The sequence below is a fragment of the Galeopterus variegatus genome, unplaced genomic scaffold (assembly GCF_000696425.1).
Source record: "Galeopterus variegatus unplaced genomic scaffold, G_variegatus-3.0.2 Scaffold4683, whole genome shotgun sequence".
Lineage (NCBI taxonomy): Eukaryota > Metazoa > Chordata > Mammalia > Dermoptera > Cynocephalidae > Galeopterus > Galeopterus variegatus.
Genome location: NW_007730794.1, coordinates 13,660 through 37,429, shown reverse-complemented (window position 1 = coordinate 37,429; position 23,770 = coordinate 13,660). Strand labels below are relative to the sequence as shown.

Sequence of the window (23,770 nt, the reverse complement as noted above, 5' to 3'; positions counted from 1 at the left end):
GTTCCTGGGAGGAACTGAGTCACACAACTCCCTCTCTACACTCCTTCCCACCCCTACCCCAAGCTTCCAAATCCTGGGAAAATCTAAAGAGTTTGCCTAAGCTGAGAAAGGAGAGAACAAAACACATGTGCTTTGCTGGGTTATACAGCTATCAAGCCTCAGCCATTCTCTTCTCAAAAGGGGGTCCCAGCCCTGTGGCTTCAGCAGCTTTCAACTAGAGATTACCTTTATGACCATGCTGTGCTTAAGATCCTGACCCAGAGATTCCATGGGTTCCTCACCTAAGAAAGGATCAAGACCTGAGAGTGGGATGGGGGCCAGCATCACCCTCACAGTCTGACCAGCTGGCCTCTCCCTTGGGCTGCAGCTGGCTCTGGAGAGGGGCTTTTAAAAAAACCAGCTGGGTGATTTGGGACAGGAAGTAGAGTAGCAGAGTGAGAAGGAGAGTCATGCCAGGGGAAAAAAGCATTGACTCTGGACACTTTTCTTTGGAGCCCCCCAGGCCAGAGTGGGGCAGAGGACTGGGAAAGTGAGGGGACAGGATTTGACTTCGAGGGGTATTATTCTGGGAGGGGAGGAGTCCTGGAGGAAAACCTCAGGAAGGAGACTGGAAAGGAGATGGGGTTAGGAGAGAACCTAGGCCCCTTAGTCCCCCTCCCCCAGACTAAGATAAAGACTAGAATCCTGAAAGGTGATCTCATCACAGAGCCAGAGCTGGGGGAAGGGGTGGACAGGGGGTCACCGCCTTCCTTTACTAGATTCCCTTCCTCTACTTTCACAGAGGATCTGGGGAGAATGGGGTCCTGGGTTCCAGCTCCCAGAGCTTAGAGCCAATAGAAGATGAAGGGACCCTTTGCAAGACACCCCACCACCACCACCACCCCTCACAATTCTCCAGGTTTGTAGGAATCAAGCCAGTTTGATCAAAAAGGTACTCAGGGGCCAACCACTTCCAAGCTCTTGGTCAACTGCCAGATCCAAGGAAGGAGCACAACAGAGGTTTCCATACCCTACAACCAAGGAGAAGAATTGGAGCAGAACCCTCCTGGTGAATGGTCCCAAACTCCTGGGTTTTCAATACTAGCAGCTTGGAGGGGGTTGGGAAGAGGCAGCGGAAGTCGAGGAGCCAGCGTAGGTCCTCTATCAGGCTGACTGGGAGCGCTCTGTACCTGGACTCCTGAATCCCAAATCCAGCTGGCCGGAACCCAGGCACCCGGTGGCCCTGGAAGGCAAGGGGGAATCCCAGTTGGCCAGACGCCAGAGGAGTGTGCCTCCCTGAAGAAGTGAAGGAGACCCCACACACACATACGGGCTCCCTCCGCCCTCCAGAGGTGATTCCTTTCCTCATTAGGAAATTCTCCGCTCCCTTTTTCCGACTCCTTTTCCGAGCGTTTACGTTGTACATCTGGAAGGAGGGGGGAGGGCAGAGGGGGAAGCAGGGGAGGGGGAAGAGCCCAAACCCGCCCAGTCTGACCCAGTCCAGACAACCGGCCTCCAGCTGGGGCTGGGGAAAGGGGGTGGAGAGGTGCGGTCCCCCCACGCACCTTCGGGGTGGGGGGCGCGGGCCCAGCGTTCCAAGGACCCAGGCATGCCCCCCCGCCAGCCCCCTCGGCAGGCGGGGGGAGGGCTCAGCCGGGAGTTTGGCAAACTCCTCCCCGCGTTGAGTCATTCGCCTCTGGGAGGTTTAGGAAGCGGCTCCGGGTCGGTGGCCCCAGGACAGGGAAGAGCGGGCGCTATGGGGAGCCCGACGCCAGAGTCCCCTCTCCACGCGGTGCAACTGCTGTGGGGCCCCCGGCGCCGATCCCCGCTGCCGCCGCTGCTGCCGCCGCTGCTGCTGCTGCTGTTGCCGCCGCCACCCGGGGTTGGGGGCTTCAACTTAGACGCGGAGGCCCCAGCAGTGCTCTCGGGGCCCCCGGGCTCCTTCTTTGGCTTCTCGGTGGAGTTTTACCGGCCCGGAGCAGACGGGTGAGTGAGGAGAGTGGGCGGCGGGGTGGGATGTTGGGGGGCGCAGCCTGGAGACTGGGGGCGCGGCTGGGGTCTGAAGGGGACCAGGGCTTGAGTTTGAGGGCGGAGTTTGGAAGGACTAGGGCTGGAGTTGGGGGCCCGCGCTAGAGTTGGGGGCCCACGCTGGGAGTAGGGAGGGGACGGGGCCAGCGTGGAGGGGGACCTGGAGTTCGAGAGAGATCAGTGGGGAGACATGTGTCGGGTGGGGAGAGGACACGAAGCTGGAAGCTGGAGAAGTCTGGGCAGGGGTCTCAGGGCCAAGGGGGAGGAGAGCGCTTGAATGGAGGGACAGCAGAGAGTCTCCGGCTGAGATCTTTGGGCTGCGGGAACCTGAAGGGGGGTGGGGTGGAGGTGGAGAGGGGGCGCGAAGGCCAGGAGGGGCATTTGGGGGCGCTGGGGGACCTCAGGATCCATGGAGGCCATTGTGTGGAGAAAGGACGGGTCGAAGCAGAATGAGTTCTGTGTGGCAAGAGGGGAGTCAGAGACCGTGTAGTTAGAGGAGAGCAAGAGGGGGTCGGAAGGTTAAATGGGGGCCAGCTTCATCCTCCCCTCCCCCCTCAGTTCAGACTGGAGAAAGACCCGGGAGGGGGACGGCAGCTCCCTTCCCTTTCTCTTCAGTCTCCTGCTCCGCCCTGCACCCCAATCTGTTCAGGCGTGGGGATCCGAGAACTTGGGGAGAGTCCTAGGACCCTGGCACTGGGGCGCCTGGGCTGTGGGCGGGCTCAGCCAAGGGCGGGTGCTGAGATGTCTGGAGGGTGTGTGTGCGCGTGGAGGGGGGTGGGCTGTTTCCCTCTTCCTCTTGGGAGGAAGAGAAAAGCTGATTTCCTGTAGCTTGTCGGCTGGAGTTGAAATGAGACCGGGACTTCTGGGGCTGGGTTCGGAAGCAGGGGAGACGCGGGCTCACTGGGCCCAAGAGCGTAAGACCTGACTCAGGGCCCTGGACGTCTCACAGGAAGATCCTTATTCTCAACTGAGCAGCGTGACAAGCAGACCCGGCCCCTGAGTGCCTGAAACATGGGGTGCCCAAAGGCTTGCGGAAACCGGAGTTAGAGCGGAGGCAAGATTAGAACACATTAGAACAAGAGTGTTTGGTTAAATGGAGACGGGGGGGGAGGTGACGGTGGGAAGTAAGAGAGGAAGGGGACTGCCCCTGGGCTGGGCCAGGGATCCCCAGATGCCCCATATTCCTGATCCTCCACAACGACTAGAGTTGCTCTCTTTCTCCCAGTCTCTGAGCTCAGAGCTTCCCACTGCTGACCATCCCACCCCGCAGTATCTCAGGATTTGATGGAACCTCTGTCAGAGGGGAGCTGTTTTTACACGTGGTACAGTTGATTGATCTCTACTCATTTTCTTTCATTTTTGAAGAAATGGAGTTAACCCAGCTAATTCAATTGGGGAGGAGGGCAAATTTCTCCTTTGTCTGAAGGACTTGGAGCTGGAAAAAAGAAAGATGGTTAGGACCAAGTTGTTAGTTCTAGGCTATTCAAGGTCCCCACCCAACCCCCACCCACCCCCCTGGCCTCTTGCCCAAACCCCATTGCATCACTCTGGCCTGGAGCCTCTGCTAGGTTTGGCCTCCACCAGACCCCCTCAAACTTCTTACCACTAATGGAGTAGAGAGGAGAGAGAGAGGGAGGATATGGGGTCTCCTCCCCTGGATCAGGATATCCAGTTGTCTGGATTTTAACCTTCCCCGTGTTTCCTCCTTCGCCCTCCCAACAAAAGTGTCATTTCCCTTTTAAAACACTCCTCTAAACATCCGAACTTTCATATACTCCTGGTCCCCTATAACAGGACCCAGCTTTCTCCTCCCTTCCCCCTCCCCTTTCTGCTCATCTCCCCTCCCAAGAGAACCCAGGTGTCCATCTTGCACTCCTCCCCTTCTCATTTTCTCTTTATAGTACCCTCTTAGAGTAGGACTCAACATTAGAACATTCTACCTTCCCAGCGACCTCCCTTCCACCATAGCTGGGCCTTGGACCCCCTAGGGCCATTGCCAGAGAAGGAGGCCCTCAGTGTTCTTGGTCTCTCCCTCATCACTTCTCACAGTGAACACTGAAACAGCATCAAAGGACAGGGTGAGTACCAGAGAGGTTACATGGTACAAAAGGACAAAGTTTGAGTCAAGCAGAGCTAGTTATGAGCCCCCACACTTATTAGTTCTTTCTGTGACCTGAGGCAAGTTACTCAAGCTATTGGAGCCTGGTCTTCCCATGAAAATCAATAACTTTTTCTTATGGGGCAGTTCTGAAGACTACATGAGACTATATACACATACATATATATATATATACATACATACTCACACACACACACACACACACACACACACACACACACATTTGCACCTATTCTTATGGGGCAGTTCTGAAGACTACATGAGACTATATACACATACATATATATATATATATATATATATATACATACATACTCACACACACACACACACACACACACACACACACACATTTGCACCTGGTCCACAGAGGGTGATCAGTACATGGGAGGCACAATTTTTCTGGGTAGCTATTTTCTATTTCTGGTTCTCTCCTCCCTGACCAACACCTAGTTCTTTGTTTTAAGTTTTCCCCCATTTCTTACTTGCTATTAGTACTTATAATAGTCATAGTAATTAATAGTTCCTCATATTTCCTTAGCTCTTTCACATCAATTTTTCCATTGGATCATTATAAAAATCCTTGTGTTAATATTGCCCCCATTTTAAATATATAAAAACTGAGGCTTCAGGAGTCATAGAAATTTAGAACTAGAAGTAAATTTAGGGACAATTCAAGGGGAATCCATCAGTTTATGGATGGAGAATCCAAGGATTAAAGAGGGAAGTGACTTGGCCCAGGACATTTTAAAGCATGAAAGGTGGACCTGTCTCAGCTCAGCTCCTTATTTGCTTCTGGACTGTCACAAGTGGAGGCAGCTGTTCCTCCCCAGCCAAACAGGCATATCCCTTGTGAATGCATTGGGGGACCCAGGTCCAGGTGTCCTTCTCTGGCCTGGCCAGTGCTGCTGTAGGACCTGTAGGAGTTCTGTCCACTCTCTGCTCTCCACCCCTGACCTTGTCAGGCCAACAGAGTCAAACAGTAACCGAGTATTGAGCGGGGACTTGGTTAATCAGAAGCCTGGCTGGAGAGATAGTGGATAGGAGAAGAAAGGATGAATTGGCAGTGGGGTAGACAGAACACTGGCCTAGGAATCAGGATTCCTAGCTTCTGGTTCTTATGCTGGGAAGGATTCTGAGTGACCTTGGACATGTTATTTAACTTCTCTGGGACTTAGTTTTTCCCATCTGTAAAATGAGGACATGGGACTTGGTCGGTGCTTTTCAAACTTTTTCTTAAGTAATATCAGAGATGAAGGTGGCCTTCCTTTATTCCATGTGTCAACCCTGAGGCATCTACAGTAAAGTCTTGAAACCAGTGGATGCTGTCTATGGTGCCTTCTAGCTGTGATAGTCTGTGTCTCCAAGGATCAATTCTACAATTTCAGGGTTCTGCGGCTTCAAAATAAATTATGGCAATTATTTCTTCCCTTGTGCCCTATTTTGGAAGAGTTTGTTTGCCCAACTTCATTTGGTAAGGAATAATTAATTCCTTTTCTCATATTTCATTAACCAAAAAAAATCTATAACTGTCAATCTGAGCTGCTGACCAGCATGAGATAACCAGGTTCCCCACATGAGTTGATATAATTCTAGCCAAAAGCAAATACACTTGAAGTTTTAATTAACCTGGGCTGCATTATCTAGTAAATGCATAATTTCCATTAGGCTTTCTGAAATATTGAAAATAGCCTAAGGACCATCCATTGTTACCTTCTTAGACCCCTAAGAAGGCCCAACTGCTGCAGGATTTAGGAAGCAGAAACTAGAAGTGGGAGAATAAGAACAAGCTAGCTTAAGTACCATCCCAGACACCAGGAACCTCACTTAGCACGTGGAGGGGGGGGCCTATTCATTGAATTGACTTGGGGTTGCTGGAATGGAAGGGCCACTGAATCCTCAGGTATAAGCCACAGGTTGTGGGGGCAGATCTGGGTCTGCACCCCTTGACTGCATGCCAGGTATCCTGAACTTTCACACAGCCAGAATGGATATGCTGTGGCTTGTGGGCTCGTGGGCTTTAAAAGCTCTGTAAGGCTTCTCCCTCACCTTCCAACCCACTAAACTCCAAGATATTTCCTCAGGCCATCCCAGGAGTCTCAAGCTCAGCTCCCCTCCAAGGACAGAGAGTGTTGGAAAATCTGGAGTGGGAACAGGGTCCCTTGGCCTCAGCCCTGTGCTCCAGGAGACGTTGAGATAACCTCTTCACCCAGAGAAAGAGGGATAGGGTATTTCCTGAGTCCACACTGAGTTAGCACCTGAACCAGAACTCCTTTCACTGCTTGCTGTACCACAGCTGCTCTGGTCTGGTTCAGGCTGGTGGCCCTTTCTGCCTTCAGGAGTGTGAGGGCAGCAGCTAAGTTCTCTGGGGGCTGCCCCTGCTAAGAGAGGGGTATACCTCTCTCTCCTCACCCAGTTCAGGGGCAATACAACTTCTTACCATCACCAATCTCACCTACTGGACTTGGCAATTGACCAAGTCACTGTGCCTTTGCAGTGGCCAGCTCCCACCCCCCCCCCAACTGGATGAAATTGCCTAAGCGAGAGGGGTGGGGCCTGGCTGGCGGGTGGGAGACAAACGGAGAAGTGCGAGGTTAGAAACAGACAGGAAGCCACAGGCAGTAAATATTTCCTGTCCCCAGGGTAACAGAAGTTGGCACCTCCCCTCATCCTCTCCCCCCTCCCCTCTCCCACATAACATCCCTCTCCTGGCTCCCCCCAACCCCATTCCTCTGGACCCCACCTTCTCTCTACTTCATTCTCATCTTCTGGCCCTCTTAGACACTTCATTACCCACTTCAGTCCCCTTGGACCTGCTCTCTCTGGTGTTCCCATCCCCTGTTCCTCCTGGACCTCACCCCTCCCCCACTCAATAAAATCTCGTCCTCTTGGAAGACACCCCCAGGTTTTGTGACCTCTACCATAATCCCTGACTTGGGCCTTCTTTTCTAGTGAGAAGGTCTGAGGAAGGTATACAAATACCAGGGAAGGAGTGGGTACTGTGAGTGTTGAAAGCTGAAAGAGGACAAAAAACCAACAGAGATGGAGAAACCTAAGATCTGAGAATGAGAGAGAGAGAGAGGACCCAAAACCAAAACCTAGAAAGCAAGCCATCATAGGGCCAGAGGAACAAAGATTGAGAAGCAGTGCCAGAGGCAGACACTGGGAGAGAGCAGAGGCCAAGGCTGGCAGGGATACTGGCCCAGGGGGCAGGTTGAATTGCCCAGACTGCCAGATACAGTCCTTGTAGGAGATCCTGGAGGAGAAAGCCAAGAGAGCCAAGCACTGTTGCAGAGGCAAAGGACCCAGGGATAGAAGAGCAGAGCTGAAGGCAGGAAGATTGTCCAGGCCCTTACCTATGACCACCCCATTACATAGGACCCCCATCAGAGGCAAACTTCTCTTCTCAGGGGGAACTGAGGTACTGTGTCCAGAACTAGGACCTCAGTAGCAGAGGATGTGAATTCAGCCTCCTGGGGATGGTATGTGAGAAACGGGTTCGAGGGCTGAGACAGAGACCCAGCCAGGAAGAGGAGGTCCACACCAGGGCCAAGGGTGAGGAGGGGCCCAGGCGCAGAGGAACAATCTGTTTTCACTGTCCTCCAACTCCTAGTGGAGAGCACTTCTGCTGCATGATTTCCAAGACTCACATTTTCCTCCTACACGCCCCAAGGCTAGGCAGCTGGGGAAGCCTGCTGGAGGCCTGGGTCTTGGCCCAGGGAAGGGATTTGGCTTGGGAGGAGAGGGTACAGGCTATATGAGAGGACCCTGAAGCTCCAGAGGACCTTGGGGTTCCAGGGGCTACATATCTAATCTTGGCAAGTACATAGGAGAGATGGAGAAGCTGGGGTCCAAGCCCTCCAGCTCCTCTTCCCCTTCTAGGAGTTGACTCTGGCTCCTTTCTTTATTAACAGAGAAGGTAGGAGAGGAAAGAGAGTGGTGGGAGGAGGGGAGGGGTTGTGTTAGTGACAGCGGCACATGGGGACCGCCTGACTCCAGCCTGTGCCTCTGGCATCTGTGGCATCTTCTGAGATATAAATACAACACAGGGGGCATCTACCCCACCCCCAGCCAGCCCTACCCCAGAGGCCTGGGTCCTTCCTACCTAGGAACCACTCTGAACTGCCTTTCCTTTCTCCTCCATAGGGTCAGCGTGCTGGTGGGAGCGCCCAAGGCTAACACAAGCCAGCCAGGAGTGCTGCAGGGTGGTGCTGTCTACCTCTGTCCGTGGGGCAGTAACCCCACTCAGTGCATCCCCATCGAATTTGACAGCAAAGGTAGGCCGGTGAAGTTCAGGGAGGACCTGGGGGGCATGACTGCAGCTGGGGGCGGGGCCTGGGTGGGGCCTGGAGCAAGAGGTGGAGTCTTCCCAGTACCGTGGCCACGTGCTCTCCCAGCGCCAGCACTGGGGCTCCAGCTCTGCAGTGGCTCCCAATGGCACTCACTCCACGTTCCCAGTCCAGCCCAGCCCAAGAAGGGCGGGCATGATTCAGAAACATGTGGCTCTCATTTCCCCTGAATCACCCGCAACTCAGGGAGGCCAGGGCCATAACACAGACAAAGACAGGGAGAGAAGCACAGACTATTCAGTTCCTTTAACTAAGCACTGACTAAGTGGTTGTGCATGCCAGGCACTGTGCTGGTGCTGCAGGGATTGAAACATGATTAAGCCACTGGCTAAACATAGAGATGGATGGGAGACGGAGACTAACAGCTAACACTCAAAGAGCACTCGCTCTGTGCCAAGCACTGTTGTGAGCACTTTACATATGTTAGCTCACTTATCATTTCAACAAATGTATGAGATATTGTTATCCCCGTTGTATAAGTGAGGAAACAGAGATTAAGTAACTTGTCCAAGGTCACACAGCTAATGAACAGTGGATCAAGGATTCAAACTCTGGCAGTCTCTCTCCAGAGATAAAGACTGGGGTGAAAAGAGCTGGCTGGTTGGCTCAATTTGTTAGAGTGTGGCTTTGTAAGGTAAAGGGTTTAGTTCCCTGCACTCGCCAGTCACCAAAAAAAAAAAAAAACAAGTAGACTGGGATAGGGAACAAAAAGAGGAGAGCGTGAAGGGGGGAGGGAGTAGAGATAAGAATCATGAAACAGACTGATTTTTTTAAAAGCCTGAAAGACAAATGAGCATCAGAAAAATAAGAAAGGCTGTTGTATAGAGGGCTGAGTTGGACTTGGAAGGAGACAGACAGACAAATGTCAAGAAAGGAGATAGAACAAGATGCTATTTGAGACACAGGCCCAGGTACAGGCAAAGAAGTGCAAACAAAGGGCTACCCTCTTAGAAAACAGCCACTCTTCCCTATCACCCTCCTGTCCCTGCCCCACTGCAAGAATCCTTGTCCCAGATGGGTGAGGAAGCAGAGGGAGAGAGGGGGAGGTAACTCTGGAAACCCCAGGTTCTGCCTGTGTGTGTGTGTGCGTGCATGCGTATGTGTAGAGAAGGGGTGAGTCAGGCTGCACAAAGCAAACTAAAGATCCTTCCCCACTCTCCTCTCCCTGTGAGTCATGGGGGCTCAGGGCTTGGAGGTGTTGGGCATCACCAGGCTGCATGTGGGGCTGCTCTAGAGTCCAACTGCCCTCGGCCCAGCGTGACTTCCCTCCTCACTTCCCCAAGGCTCTCGGACCCTGGAGTCCTCACTGTCCAGCCCAGATGGAGAGGAGCCTGTGGAGTACAAGTCATTGCAGTGGTTTGGGGCAACAGTTCGAGCTCATGGCTCCTCCATCTTGGTGAGGGGCCAGCAGGCTCAGTGGTGTGGTGGCTAGGGGATGGGCAGTGGCTGGGTAAGGCCAGGCCTGGAGGGAGGAGGGGCCTTACTCCACTAAACCTGAAGCCCCCTCTTCCCGGGCCTTTCCAGGCATGTGCTCCACTATACAGCTGGCGCACAGAGAAGGAGCCACTGAGCGACCCTGTGGGCACCTGCTATCTCTCCACAGACAACTTCACCCGAATTCTGGAATACGCACCTTGTCGCTCAGGTAGGGGTGAGAGGGGGCATGTGTCCCGTGTCTGCCTTCTCCATGTGAGTTTCTGGTATACTCAGGGCTGACTCTCACTGCCCCCCATGGGCTATTTACCCTTATGCTCACTGTCTGGTCCAGGGAGGCCCTTTCTCTCATTCCCTCTCCCACCTTTTTCCCATGCCATCTCTTCTTTTCTGTGACCCTTCTATGCAGGGCTCCTTCTCACCACCTTCTACCCTCACAGATTTCAGCTCAGCAGCAGGACAGGGTTACTGCCAAGGGGGCTTCAGTGCCGAGTTCACCAGGGTAAGAGGGTGATGATCTGGGAGGGAAGGGGCTGTGGGTAGTGGACACAGGTGGATCAGGACCAGATGTTAGACTTACCTCCTTCCACCCACAGACTGGCCGTGTGGTCCTAGGTGGACCAGGGAGCTATTTCTGGCAAGGTAAGTCCTTTCTCTGCCATTCTGTAGTCTCCTGGCTCATGGCCTCTCATCCTTACTCCCAGCCTGGAATCACCAATCCTTTCCTTCTCTGCTTCTTCCCCCACCTTCCAGTTCTCCTCTTCCTTTCTCAAGGCTTACATGTAATGTTCTACCACCCTCCACACGCTTCCCTTCTTTGAACCAGACTCCTGAAATCGTACGCAGTCAGCCCCCAGATCCCTCTCTGCACCTCCCCCTCCATCCATCTGCCCTTCATTCCATTTCCCAGGCCAGATCCTGTCCGCTACTCAGGAGCAGATTGCAGAATCCTATTACCCTGAGTACCTGATCAACCTTGTTCAGGGGCAGCTGCAAACTCGCCAGGCCAGTTCCATCTATGATGACAGCTATCTGGGTGAGCGAGCAAGTGGGGAGGGAATGGCAGGGGGAGAACCTCAAGTGCTCCTGTCCCCACTCACCCCCTTGCCCCCCTTGCCCCACTCAGACATCCCTAGCCCCTCTGCCATACTTGTCATGTGCATGCTGACTATGAAGGCCCAGTAGGGGTGGTGAAGAGATTGGGAGAAGGACCAGAGCAGGAGGGTCTCCAGAGCAGGAATACTAACATCTACCCACCCTGTCCCCCAGGATACTCTGTGGCTGTGGGTGAATTCAGTGGTGATGACACAGAAGGTGAGTGCCTCCCCAGGCTGCGGCCAAGGGAGGGAACAGATAGAGAATTAGGACCTGTTGGCCAGGAACTTAGACACTCACCATTTTTGTCTGCTCCCCTTTCCCCATCCTTAGCCCACAACTCTCTCTTCTCTTTGCAGACTTTGTTGCTGGTGTGCCGAAAGGGAACCTCACCTATGGCTATGTAAGATCCAGACTCACCCCTCACTCCCTGTACTCCCCTAGCTAATCACAAAGAACCATGCATGGCAGGTTGTGAGGGTTCAAAAAGTGGATCAGAACACGGGCTCTGAAGTCAGACATCGGTTCCAGTTCTGGCACTTACTCTGGTTGAGCCATTCTGTTCTTTATTCATACCCTGCCTCCTGCTTAACATCTCTGAGGTTCATTCTTCTCTGTATAATGGGATAATAATAGATCTGACCTCACAAGGCTCTTGTAAGGGTAAATGAGATAATGCATGTGAAAGTACTTAGTGAATCGTTAGGCAGTGTACACTAGTAGCTGTTATTATTAGACCATGACGAGTGCTCTAAAAAGGATACAGATAAGAGTGCCATAGGAGTTCGTTCAATTAACACATTTATTAAGGAAAGGTAAGAGATAAGAAGATGAATAAGGCATCATACCCCATTTCAAAAGGTACTTCTAATCAAGTATATAAGATAAGCACACATACAATTATAATCCAAGGTGGAGCCACTATTCATGAGCCCCTGAATGCCTCAAACACTGTCCATTCAGTATTTTTATTCTTTACAACAAGTCTGTGGGGTAGGTATTAACTTTCATATTTTACACATAAGAACACTAAGGTCTAAGAGACCACGTAAGTTGCTTAAGATCGCCCAGTTAGTAAGTGGCTAGGTAGAAATTTAAAACCAGATCTATCTTATTCCAAATCACTGTTTTTTTCAGCACTATGATAAATTTCAGAAAAGTATATAAGGTGATATAGTAGTTTAGGGGAAGGAATAAACACTTTCTAGGGAGGGGATGGATCAGAGAAGGTTCTGTGAAGAATCTGTGGAGATGAGGAAAGAGAGCATCCTAGGCAGGAGCATGAACAGAAGAAAAGGAAAAAATTTTAGCCCAGTTTAGCAGACTCTTGGGCTGATTGAGGGTGAGAATAAGGAAAAGCTGAGTAAAAACAGATAGGTTAGGGCCAGATTCTCCCGAACCTTGGAGGACCAGCCAAGAAGTTGAGACTTTGGGCAGTGGCTTCAGGGAGCCACTGTGGATTTCCAAGCCAGAGGGAACCATCCCAGAGTTGCTCTAGGGCCATCAGTCAGTCTGGCTGCAGTGAGTGGGAAGGGTGCATAGAGGAAAGGAGCAGCCCAGGGCAGGGAGACTGGCAAGGAAGCTGTCCAGCTGTTCTGGGTGAGTGCTCACACCAGAGTCACAGCAGCGAGAGTGAGGAAGAGAGCAAGGATTCAGGAGACTTGGGGACCTGGTGGGCTGGTAACAGGGGAGACATGACTGTTTGTGGTTTGGGGTACTGGAGGATGAGAGACGACTTAGATTCTGAACATGTGTTTGCAGCCCCACTGTGCATAGTCATAATGATTGAGTGTTTACTGCATGCCAAACACTACTTTAGGCTCTGGGGAGAAAGCAAAGAATGAAACCAAGCTTCTGCCCCCATTGACCTTACATTCTAGTGAGTAGAGATTGACAACAAACAGATAAATATGAAATCTGTCAGTAGTTGATAAATGATATGGAGAAAAATAGTGAAGCAGCCATGGGGTGGAGCTTCCTGGCATAGAGATGGGATTGTGAGAGCAAAGATCCAAAGCAAGTTAGGAACAAGTTGTTTGTGTCCTCAAGGAATACCTGTTCCTGGGTATCCTGCACCCATTTGTTCTCCAACCATGGGAGGGACTGGGCATCCAGGACCAATAGGTCTATCTCATCCCCCAGGTCACCATTCTTAATGGCTCAGACATCCAATCCCTGTACAACTTCTCAGGGGAACAGGTGAGGACACGCCCACCCATCCCTACCCTACCTTGGTCCTCTGCCAATGAAGCCCCAGCCATGACCCAATAATATCAGCCCAATTTTCCAGCCTTTCTGGAGTTTCTGAACTCCTCTTCACAGCCCCTGTTGATCCTGTTTATTGACCCCTCTAATTCTGACCCAGTGTTGCCCCTTTGCCCTCCCCAGATGGCCTCCTACTTTGGCTATGCAGTGGCTGCAACAGATATCAACGGGGATGGGTGAGTAGTGGGAAAGGGGCACAACACGATGCCCTTCCCAGATCCTGGAGGGAAGAGTGGGATGGAACAGAAAATACAAGAAGAGTTTTTCTCCCGGCTTTTTTCTCTGGATTCTTGCTCATACCTGCATTCTCCTTGCTCAGAGACAAGGAGAGAGCTGAGAGCTGAAGATCAGAGTCTTCAGTTCTTCTGACTTGGGTGGGAGCGAGCCTGGGATCCAGGATGACCGAGATTTCTGGCACTAGGATTAGGAGAGGTGGCAAGATAGGGTATCATGATGCCTGGGTTTGCCCTTCCCCCCAGGCTGGATGACTTGCTGATAGGGGCACCCCTGCTTATGGAGCGGACAGCCGACGGGCGGCCTCAAGAGGTGGGCAGGGTCTACATCTACCTGCAGCACCTGGCTGGCTTAGAGCCTACACCCACCCTGACCCTCACTGGCCATGATGAGTTTGGCCGATTTGGCAGCTCCTTGACCCCTCTGGGGGACTTGGACCAGGATGGCTACAATGGTAAGCACCATAGGCTCTGGGAGCTAAGGAGAAGCCAGGTCCTGAGTCAGAAGGGATTGGGGGGAGGGTGTCAGTCAACTAAGATACCCAAACCCCATGACTTTAATTCCAGTGTCTGGGTCTAAGGGTTTGAAGAGATTAGAATATGGTGTTTGATAGACGGGAAAGAATAGGATCCTGGAGCCTGGTGGTAGAGATTTGGACCTGTTCCTGGCCTGCTGACTGGTGTGTGTTCTGTGTCTTGCAGATGTGGCCATTGGGGCTCCCTTTGGTGGGGAGACCCAACAGGGAGTAGTGTTTGTGTTCCCTGGGGGTCCAGGGGGGCTGGGCTCTAAGCCTTCCCAGGTTCTGCAGCCCCTGTGGGCAGCCAGCCACACCCCAGACTTCTTTGGTTCTGCCCTGCGAGGAGGCCGAGACCTGGATGGCAATGGTTACCCTGGTGAGTTGTGTCTGAGGCCCCTTTCACTTTAGAATTCCCTGGTCACAGACCCCTACCCCTTTTTATGCACCTTTCCTAAGCTTCTAGGTGCAGCTCTAGGCCAATGCCACTAGATGGCGCTGTCCCCTCGCTGCATCCTCCTTGAGTAATAAAACTAGAGGGGGTTAGGAAGAAAGGATACTGATGTGGGGCTTGCTGTAAGGGGTGGTCTTTTGACTTCCTGCAGATCTGATTGTGGGGTCCTTCGGTGTGGACAAGACTGTGGTGTACAGGTACGACCTCCAAGGAGGGGGTGGGGAAGGCAGCCCTAGGGAACTGGGAACTGGAAATTTCTCAATAGAGCTGAGGTTGGGAAAGTCAATGCAAAAAACACTGGCATCCTGGGCTTGGGCATCAGGTTCCTGTGCCCGGGTTACAGAGGAGTCTTAATTCTGTTCACCCCACATCCACTCTTGCCAGGGGTCGCCCCATCGTGTCTGCCAGTGCCTCCCTCACTATCTTCCCTGCCATGTTCAACCCGGAAGAGCACAGCTGCAGCTTGGAGGGGAACCCTGTGGCCTGGTGAGCTGGGTCCTAGGAGATTGCAGTTATGAGCCTGGGATACCTCAGTCTGTGCCTGGGAGTGGGCAAGGGAAACAAGTCTGCCTTAGGAAGGGGACAAATGGTAGTGTCCTAGTCTGGGTCTGTCTGGGAGGTAGGTAGAGGACAAGATGCCTGTTCCAGTTGGATTCATCAGCTTTCTTCTTGGTCTGTCTTCAGCATCAACCTTAGCTTCTGCCTCAATGCTTCTGGAAGACACGTCCCTAACTCCATTGGTGAGACAAACTGCCTGGATCTCTCAGGCACTGGGACAGGAGATAGAGGGGCTGGGGACCTGGGGACCTCCCTTCTGTCTGAATAGATTAGGAGTGTGAGCAGATTCTCCTTATACGTCCCCGGCTGCAGGCTTCACAGTGGAGCTCCAGTTGGACTGGCAGAAGCAGAAGGGAGGGGTACGGCGGGCACTGTTCCTGGCTTCCAGACAGGCAACCCTGACCCAGACTCTGCTCATCCAGAATGGGGCTCGGGAGGATTGCAGAGAGATGAAGATCTACCTCAGGGTATGGCCTGAACTGGCTGGAGAAGGTGGCCCTATAGATCTAAGGGACCTTCCTTAATGGAAAGAGATTGGAAGATTCCAGCAAAGGGCTTGGGACTCTTGGGGGCGGAGGAGGGGGACCCTTCTGTCAGAGGAGCTGAGAACCAGGCTGCCAAGGCCTCTGAAGGAATGAGAATGGTTAGAAAGGGATACGTAAGAGGCTGAGGAGCAGGGCCACCAAGTCTCCAGGGTCCTCTGACTCCGTGAACTCTCTCCCCTGGCCCCAGAATGAGTCAGAATTCCGAGACAAACTTTCCCCGATTCATATTGCCCTCAACTTCTCCCTGGATCCCCAAGCCCCTGTGGACAGCCATGGCCTCCAGCCAGTCCTTCATTACCAGAGCAAGAGCCGGATAGAGGACAAGGTGAGGATAGGGCGAGGAGAAGGGACCCGGGAGGACAGAGGCCTGGGCATCTGGGGGCAGGGCCCTGGAGAGGGGGACCCAAAGCCCAGGAACAGGTATAAACTCCCCCTCTCAAGGCTGCCCTGCTTCTCAGGCTCAGATTTTGCTGGACTGTGGAGAAGACAATATCTGTGTGCCTGACCTACAGCTGGAAGTGTTTGGGTAAGTGGAGGCTAACATTAAGCTAGGCAGTTCTGGATGCACCTAAAACCTGAAAAAGTAGAGTAGGGACATACTAGCGATGTGATCTTGGGAAGTTACTGAACTTTTCTGAGCTTACACTTCTTTATCTGTATAGTGGAAATAATAGCATTTATTTCTCTTTTTGGAAGAATGAAATGAAATGATCTACATAAAACATCTAGCCTAGTGCCTGCCACAGAGTTGGAACTCAGTAAATGTTGTCTATTATTACTGTATTATTATTATGGCCCATTGTCCTGGTCTGAGGATTAATTCCCCAGTGTCCCTTACCCTGTGTACCCCATCCAGGGAGCAGAACCGTGTGTACCTGGGAGACAAGAATGCCCTGAACCTAACTTTCCATGCCCAGAACATGGGTGAGGGTGGCGCCTATGAGGCTGAGCTTCGGGTCACGGCCCCTCCGGAGGCTGAGTACTCAGGACTCATCAGACACCCAGGGGTAAGAAGGGACACTCAGGTGGGGCTTTAGAGGACACCCCTCTAGAGGGGGCACCAAAACCTGATCTGCACTCACCCCACCTCCAGAACTTCTCCAGCCTGAGCTGTGACTACTTTGCTGTGAACCAGAGCCGCCTGCTGGTGTGTGACCTGGGCAACCCCATGAAGGCAGGAGCCAGTGTAAGTTTGGAACAGAAGATGAGGGGGACGGAGAAAGAGGGGACCTTAGGACAGTAACCAGCCAGTCCAGAGAATAGCTGTGAGATAGGGAAGGAGGGCTGGTATTGGTGTGAGGTAAATGCTCAGTCTAACAGCCACCTTTTCCTCCCTCACTATTCTACAGCTCTGGGGCGGCCTTCGGTTCACAGTCCCTCATCTCAGGGATACGAAGAAAACCATCCAGTTTGACTTCCAGATCCTCAGGTAGGGAGTGGGTGGGGCCAGGCTGGGGCTGAGTTGGGGTGCAGAAGGAGGGAGGACCGGCAGGGAGTGGAGCCTGGTTGCGGGCTCAATTCTTACCAGCTGGGCTCCAGCTCCATCCCGGTCTTGCTTCCATCCCACAGCAAGAATCTCAACAACTCACAAAGCGACATGGTTTCTTTCCGGCTCTCCGTGGAGGCTCAGGCTCGGGTCTCCCTTAACGGGTCAGTGCCTGGGCAGAATGGGGCCTTTCTGGGAGGAGAGACAGACTTGTAGGGAAGGATGCCTATGGGGTCCCTTCCACCCTCCTCTAAGTCACCCTTCTCCTTAGGGTCTCCAAGCCTGTGGCAGTGCTATTCCCAGTAAGCAACTGGCAGCTCCGAGACCAGCCTCAGGAGGAGGGGGATGTGGGCCCTGCTGTCCACCATGTCTATGAGGTGAGGAGGGATAGGAGGCAGGGAGAGCTGGGTTCTGGGCAAGCCAGGCTAGAGAGAGGGGAGGGGCCAGTCCAGAATGAATGACAGGAAAGGAGTTAGTATGAGCAAGAGATGGCTGGGACCAGAGTGAGGGACTGAGAGGAAGAGAAGAGGGAGGGGTGAGTGATATGCAAAGGCATGGGGCAGTGTCATGTGAGAGACAGCCAGAGGGGAGAGGCCAATCAAGTGATTGGAAAAGAAGGATGGAGCTGCCTCCAAAAGTGCTGGTAGAGAGGATTTCATCCCTGTGCATGGTTCCCTCCTTTACTTCTAAGATAGGAGCCCCGCAGCAGGGTATAGTAGGACCATGGTGATCCAGGGTCTCCGTGGGGCAGAAGCATTCCCTTCTCATGATGACTGTGCTCTTCCCTCCTTAGCTCATCAACCTGGGCCCCAGCTCCATTAGCCAGGGCGTGCTGGAGCTCAGCTGTCCCCAGGCTCTGAAAGGTGAGCAGCTTCTCTACGTGACCAGGGTTACAGGACTCAGCAACTGCACCACGAGTCTGCCTCCCAACTCACAGGACCTGGAGGTGAGGCACTTGGACACATGGCAGGTTCAGAGGACTAAGGTTGAAAGGTTGGGTAAGGTCGCTGGGGGCCTGGAAGAGGCAATGAGAATGTGCCTATAGTTAGGACTAAGGCCACTGAGGGGGGTCAGAACATGCACAGACACCTCAAAGTCCTGCGAAAGAACAAGACTTCTGTCCACAACATTTCCTTCTACCTGCAATATCTTTCCCTTATTTCCTGGCATACTCCTAGGACTCAGCTCTGTGCCACTTCCTCTGGGAAGCCTTCTTCAGAACTGTTCCTCTGTGCCCTGGTGCCTGTTTTATAGTTCATTTACTCATTGACAACATTCAATTAAATGAATGCCTGCACTGAACACTGTTAGGCTCAGGAAATATAGCACCAAATAAAACTGACAAGATCCCCACGCTTGAGGAGCTTACATTCCAGTGGAGGGTGATAGACAATAAAAAATAAAAAGAGGAGAGGGGGACAGGGAGAGTTTAGACAAGCAGCATAAAGAATAAGTACAATTTGTAACAACATATATACTAGTAATATTGATTTGATCAACATATGTCCACACTGAACCCCCAAAATAAGTATAATCAATTATGATTCAATAAAAATTAAAAAGAAAAAAAAGTAAAAAGAGAAAGAGAAAAATTAGCAGGTATTGAAAAATAGTGAAAGTGCAGTGCTAACATGCTGTGGAAAGACTGGAGACTATTTAAGTTGGCTCATCAGGGAAACCTCCTGAAGAGGTAACAGTTGAACTGAGGCCTAAAAGACAAAGGTGAACACCTACCTGTGAAGACTCGGGGAAGAGCATTCTGAACAGAGGGAACAGCCAGTACAAAGGCCCTAAGGCAGGAACAAGGACCTAGTTATTTATTTACACATCTCCTCCATGTAAATTTCAAGAACCGAGTTTTATTCATTTTCATATTTCAGCACTGAGCTTGATGCCTTGCACATAGGGGTGGTCAGTTGGATGGATCAATAAAGAAATAGATAAAAGAATAAGTTGAAGCTCTTCTGGAACCCAGGTACAGGCTGACTTAGATGCTGTAATGAGACAGAAGAGGGAGCAAACAGTCTCTTTCCTCTTACAGTTGGATCCCGAGGGTCTCCTGCACCACCTGCAAAGACGGGAAGCTCCAGGCTGGAGCACTGCTTCCTCAGGACCTCAGATCCTTGTAAGTGGTACTGAGAAAGATGTCTGGGACCAACCACTGAGTACCTGTTTGGATTCTCAGAGCCACCAGAAGGGCAGAACTCTGAGTTCAAGCCTCTTCTTTCTTCCTAGAAATGCCCAGAAGCTGAGTGTTTCAGGCTGCGCTGTGAGCTCGGGCCATTGCACCGACAAGAGAGCCGAAGTCTGCAACTGCATTTCCGAGTCTGGGCCAAGACCTTCTTGCAGGTAAGGGAGCCTTACCTCAGTCCTGACCTCTGACTTTTGGGCCTGCCTGGACTGACCCTTCCCTCTCCCACTGTCCTAACCACCTCTCATCTGGTGAATGGGACCCAGGCACTGCAGCTCTCCTTGCTTGCCCAGGCACTGCAGCTCTCCTTGCTTGCCCTTGTCTAGACACAGCTATGTGTCCTTGGCACCACCTAGTGGCCACACTAGAAGCAATGGCTTCCCTTTCCTGGCCCATTAGAAAGAAGGAGGGGGGACTGGAGGGAGACCAGCATACAAAGAGTGATAGAAAAACAGTGAGATGGAAGTTGAATCCATAGTGGAGAGAGGAGCAGATGTGGGAATAGTAAAGAGCAATCATTTATTGAGTGCACACTATGGGCCAGGCATTGTCCTGGATGTTAACCCACATTAATGATTCAAAAAAAATTTTTTTATTGAATATATAGTCATCTAATTATACATTATTTAATTATAATTATTCGATTACACATTTATTATCTCATATAAGAAACATCAAAGAGACTCAGGAGAGAATGAGTCCAAAATAGGGAAAGATCACAACCTAAGCCAGACCATGGGGAGTCCTGTGTCCTCTAGATCCCAGGAAGGGCTGCCCTGACCAACTTTCTCCCATTCACAGCTAGAGCACCAGCCATTTAGCCTGCAGTGTGAAGCTGTGTACAAAGCCCTGAAGATGCCCTACCGAATCCTGCCTCGGCAGCTGCCCCAAAAGGAACTTCAGGTGAGTCCAGGTTCAGAGTGCTGAAACTGAGACTGGGACGTGGATGAGGGCTGGCCTTGTAATTGTAACAATTATTTATTGAGCATCTACCATGTGCCAGGCACTGTGCCAGAGATATAGTGGTAAGCAAGATCAACATGGTATCTTTGCTCCTAGAGTTCATAGTCCGGTGAGCAATGATAACACAGTGTCAGGGTGTTTATGAAAACACATCATAGGAACACCTGAACCCTGTCTTGCAGAGTCAGGGAAGGCTTCCTGGAAGAAGTGATGTTCAAGCTGAAATATGAAGAATAAATAGGAACTAGCCAGGCTAACCATTCAGGAAAGGAATATTCTGGGGAGAAGGAATAGCAAATGTGAAAGCACAACAGTAAGAGATAATATTTCACATTTTAGGAACTTAAATTTTTAAGTTCAGCATGCTGTTAGCTCAAAGTAAGAGGTGGGAGGTGTGTCTAGATCCAGTGACAAGAAGGTGGCCAAGTATAGGATGGGAAGAACTTCTGGGTTCTCAGTGATCTCACCCGACTTGCTCCCCAGGTGGCCACAGCTGTGCAATGGTCCAAGGCAGAAGGCAGCCATGGTGTCCCACTGTGGATCATTATCCTAGCCATCCTCTTTGGCCTGCTGCTTCTAGGTCTGCTCATCTACATCCTCTACAAGGTCAGCTACAACCTGCACATGATTTGGCCACCCTCTCATCAGGCTCTGCCTTTACCCTCCACAGTCCCAAGTATTCACCTCCAGACCAATTCTCCAGTTGTATGTCCCACCTCTGCCCTGGCTACATGCATCCAATCCTGACCCTTCCTATTGAATTCCTCCCTTCATTCTATAGCCCTTAGCTTAGAAAGAGTCCTCTTGGAACTGGCCTGTTAGCTCAATTGGTTAGAGCATTGTGCTAAGTTTGTCTGTATTTGCAACATCAGTGTAACCCACAGATAGCAAATACACGGTATTTGTGCTATCACTTCCTCCAGAAATCCAGGGCAGCCATCACTCATTGATCATATCACAGAAATGGCATCAGAATTCTTCTCAAGAGGCAGCCACTACTCGACAATCAGACTTGGCACTTGAGTTCAAACCTATTTGCCATTCCTGGCTTAACTGGGGGCATTTTTAAGGTACTAGTGAAAGACCCTCCCCTTATCAAACCATCCCCAATATTAGCCCTTCTGGGCCCATTGGACCTCTTGGAGGGCTAGTCTTAGCCTGAATTCAGAGGCTACTTTTGCAGGATGGGAAGTTTGAAGGCACTACAGACCTCCTCCTTCCCTCTTGGAATAACAGCTGCAGAGAAATGGGAGCCAGACTACCTAAACTCTCCCCTCTTTCCCTTCATCAGCTCGGATTCTTCAAACGCTCCCTCCCATACGGCACCGCCATGGAAAAAGCTCAGCTCAAGCCTCCAGCCACCTCTGATGCCTGAGTCCTCCTGATCCCAGACTCCCAATCCTGAAGACCCAGTTCCCTCACCCTCAGTCTACTGACAGAGGAGACTGGGTGCTTCCTGAAGGTGCTGAGGGCCAGGGAGAAGCTCCTCTCCCCAGCCCAGAGACATACTTGAAGGGCCAGAGCTGGGGGCAGGGGTGGGTGGCAACAAGGAACTGGGGATCCCTCCCCCAGATGCACTGTGAAGGACCCTGTTTACACATGCCCTCTTCATGGATGGGGGACCTCAGATCCAGGGACAGAGGCCCTAACCTCCCTGCAGCCTTTGCATTTTGGAGAGAGTTTCCTGAAAACAACTTGGAACCTAATTGGGTAATCAATTTGCAGTTCCTTGGGCTAGACATGCCACAAGGACTTCCTGTCCAGCTCCAGTCTGCAAAGATCTGTCCTCAGCCTTGCCAGAGATCCAAAGGAAACCCCCAGCTAAGAACCTGGAACCTGGGGAATGAGACTTGGCAGCTCTGGACAGCCCCAACCCTGGTGGGCCAACAAGGAACACTAACCATGGATGGTGCCCCAGGACCAGCTCAGGACGGATCCCAAACAAGGATCGATGCTGGCCCAGAACCCAGCTCGAGGGGGAATCAAAACTCAAATGGGCCAGACCCAGCCTGGGGCCTGGGGTTGATCTGGAACTCAGACTCAGACATTGGTAACCAATCTAGGCAGATCCAGGACTATATTTGGGCCTGTTCCAGACCTGGGCCTGGAGGCCCAATTCACCCTTGACTTGGGAGAAGTCAGGACTTGCCCAGGACCATGAAGGGGCCATGATGGCAACAGATCTGGAACCTCAGCCTGGCCAGATGCAGGCCTTCTCAGTCCTCCAGAGAAAGGGGAGCCCACTGTCCTGGGCCTGCAGAATTGGGGTTCTGCCTGCCAGCTGCACTGACGCTGCCCCTCCTCTCTGCCCAACCCTCCCCTCACCTCGACTCTGGACACCCGGGACTTATTTAAACTCTGTTGCAAGTGCAATAAACCCAACCCAGTGCCCCCATTGACCAGAGCTGGAATCTGTGTTCTTCTACCCTACTCTTTCCAAACCCATCCTGGAACCAGACAGCTTGGTGGGAGGGAGATGCCTGTTTCTCTCACACTTTCTTTCCACTGGGAACCAGGAGCGTGAACCCCAGGAACTGTGAAACTAGTTTCTGGATTCCCTTCTCTTAGGTGGAAGAGGTCATGGAAGGGAGGAAAGGAGAGCTTTGGGCTGGCCTGTGGCTCACTCAGGAGAGTGCGGTGCTGATAACACCAGGGCCATGGGTTCGGATCCCATATAGGGATGGCCGGTTGCATGGAAGGGAGGAAAGGAGAGCTTTGGGCTGGCCTGTGGCTCACTCAGGAGAGTGCGGTGCTAATAACACCAGGGCCATGGGTTCGGATCCCATATAGGGATGGCCGGTTGTTCACTGGGTGAGCGTGGTGCGGACAACACCAAGTCAAGGGTTGAGATCCCCTTACCGGTCATCCTTTAAAAAAAAAAAAAAAGAAAGGAGAGCTTGACTCCTCTGCCCCTCACCCAGCCCCCACCAGATTTGGTTCCCAACATCCCCAACAGAAAAGGGAAAGGAATCCTTTCTCTTTGGGTTTGAGGATTAGAGAAGAATACAGTTGGGGAGGTCCAACTTGAAGGTGGGGAAAGATGGTCTAGAAGACTCACCTGGGCTTCCCTAAATCAGAATAATGAAATGAGTTAAGAAGTAAAAGCCAAGGAACTAAATTGGAAGAAAGCCAGTTAGGTTTTTGTATTGTTTTGTTTTAATTGCTATTATGTGCTGGTGGGAGGAGGGTGTTAAGTCTCATTTAATTTCTTTCAATTCTGTGAATCTCATCTACACAAGGAAAAACTGAGGGGGTCGGCCCATGGCTCACTTGGGAGAGCGTGGTGCTGACAACACCAAATCAAGGGTTAAGATCCCCTTACCGGTCATCTTTTAAAAATAAACAAACAAATAAATAATTTTAAAAATTAAAAAAAAAAAGAAAAACTGAGGCCCAGAGAGGTTATGTAGCTTACCCAAGGTCACATAGTGAGTGGCAGAGCAGGTACAAACTCAGCCTTGTCTGACTGAGAAAGTCCTCATTCTTAACCAACATGCCATACGGTTCAGATCTTTGAAGAGAAATTGTGCAAAGTAAGGGAGCCCCTCAAGTTTCT

The 23,770-nt window shown here is 51.6% G+C and overlaps 1 protein-coding gene across 1 annotated transcript; it reads left to right on the top strand.

Moving 5' to 3' along the window:
• Window positions 1-1,588: 1,588 nt before the first annotated feature.
• ITGA5 (integrin, alpha 5 (fibronectin receptor, alpha polypeptide)) lies at window positions 1,589-22,618 on the top strand. Its single transcript, XM_008588134.1, has 30 exons — window positions 1,589-1,965; window positions 8,273-8,403; window positions 9,759-9,871; window positions 10,000-10,120; window positions 10,350-10,411; window positions 10,506-10,551; window positions 10,820-10,945; window positions 11,179-11,223; window positions 11,364-11,407; window positions 13,147-13,203; window positions 13,393-13,445; window positions 13,749-13,957; window positions 14,205-14,396; window positions 14,623-14,668; window positions 14,856-14,957; window positions 15,156-15,211; window positions 15,342-15,496; window positions 15,762-15,899; window positions 16,033-16,100; window positions 16,431-16,581; window positions 16,668-16,760; window positions 16,924-17,003; window positions 17,144-17,224; window positions 17,332-17,437; window positions 17,854-18,006; window positions 19,102-19,185; window positions 19,296-19,409; window positions 20,053-20,154; window positions 20,698-20,820; window positions 21,506-22,618. The coding sequence occupies exons 1-30, from the start codon at window positions 1,589-1,591 to the stop codon at window positions 21,587-21,589; spliced, it is 3,312 nt and encodes a 1,103-aa protein (XP_008586356.1). The 3' UTR covers window positions 21,590-22,618.
• The last annotated feature ends 1,152 nt before the right edge of the window (window positions 22,619-23,770 follow it).

Coding starts and splice junctions, on each gene's coding strand:
- ITGA5 (XM_008588134.1), top strand. CDS start 1,589: ATGCCCCCCCGCCAGCCCCCTCGGCAGGCGGGGGGAGGGCTCAGCCGG. Junction 1,966..8,272: donor TACCGGCCCGGAGCAGACGG/GTGAGTGAGGAG, acceptor TCTCCTCCATAG/GGTCAGCGTGCTGGTGGGAG. Junction 10,552..10,819: donor AGGGAGCTATTTCTGGCAAG/GTAAGTCCTTTC, acceptor TCCATTTCCCAG/GCCAGATCCTGTCCGCTACT.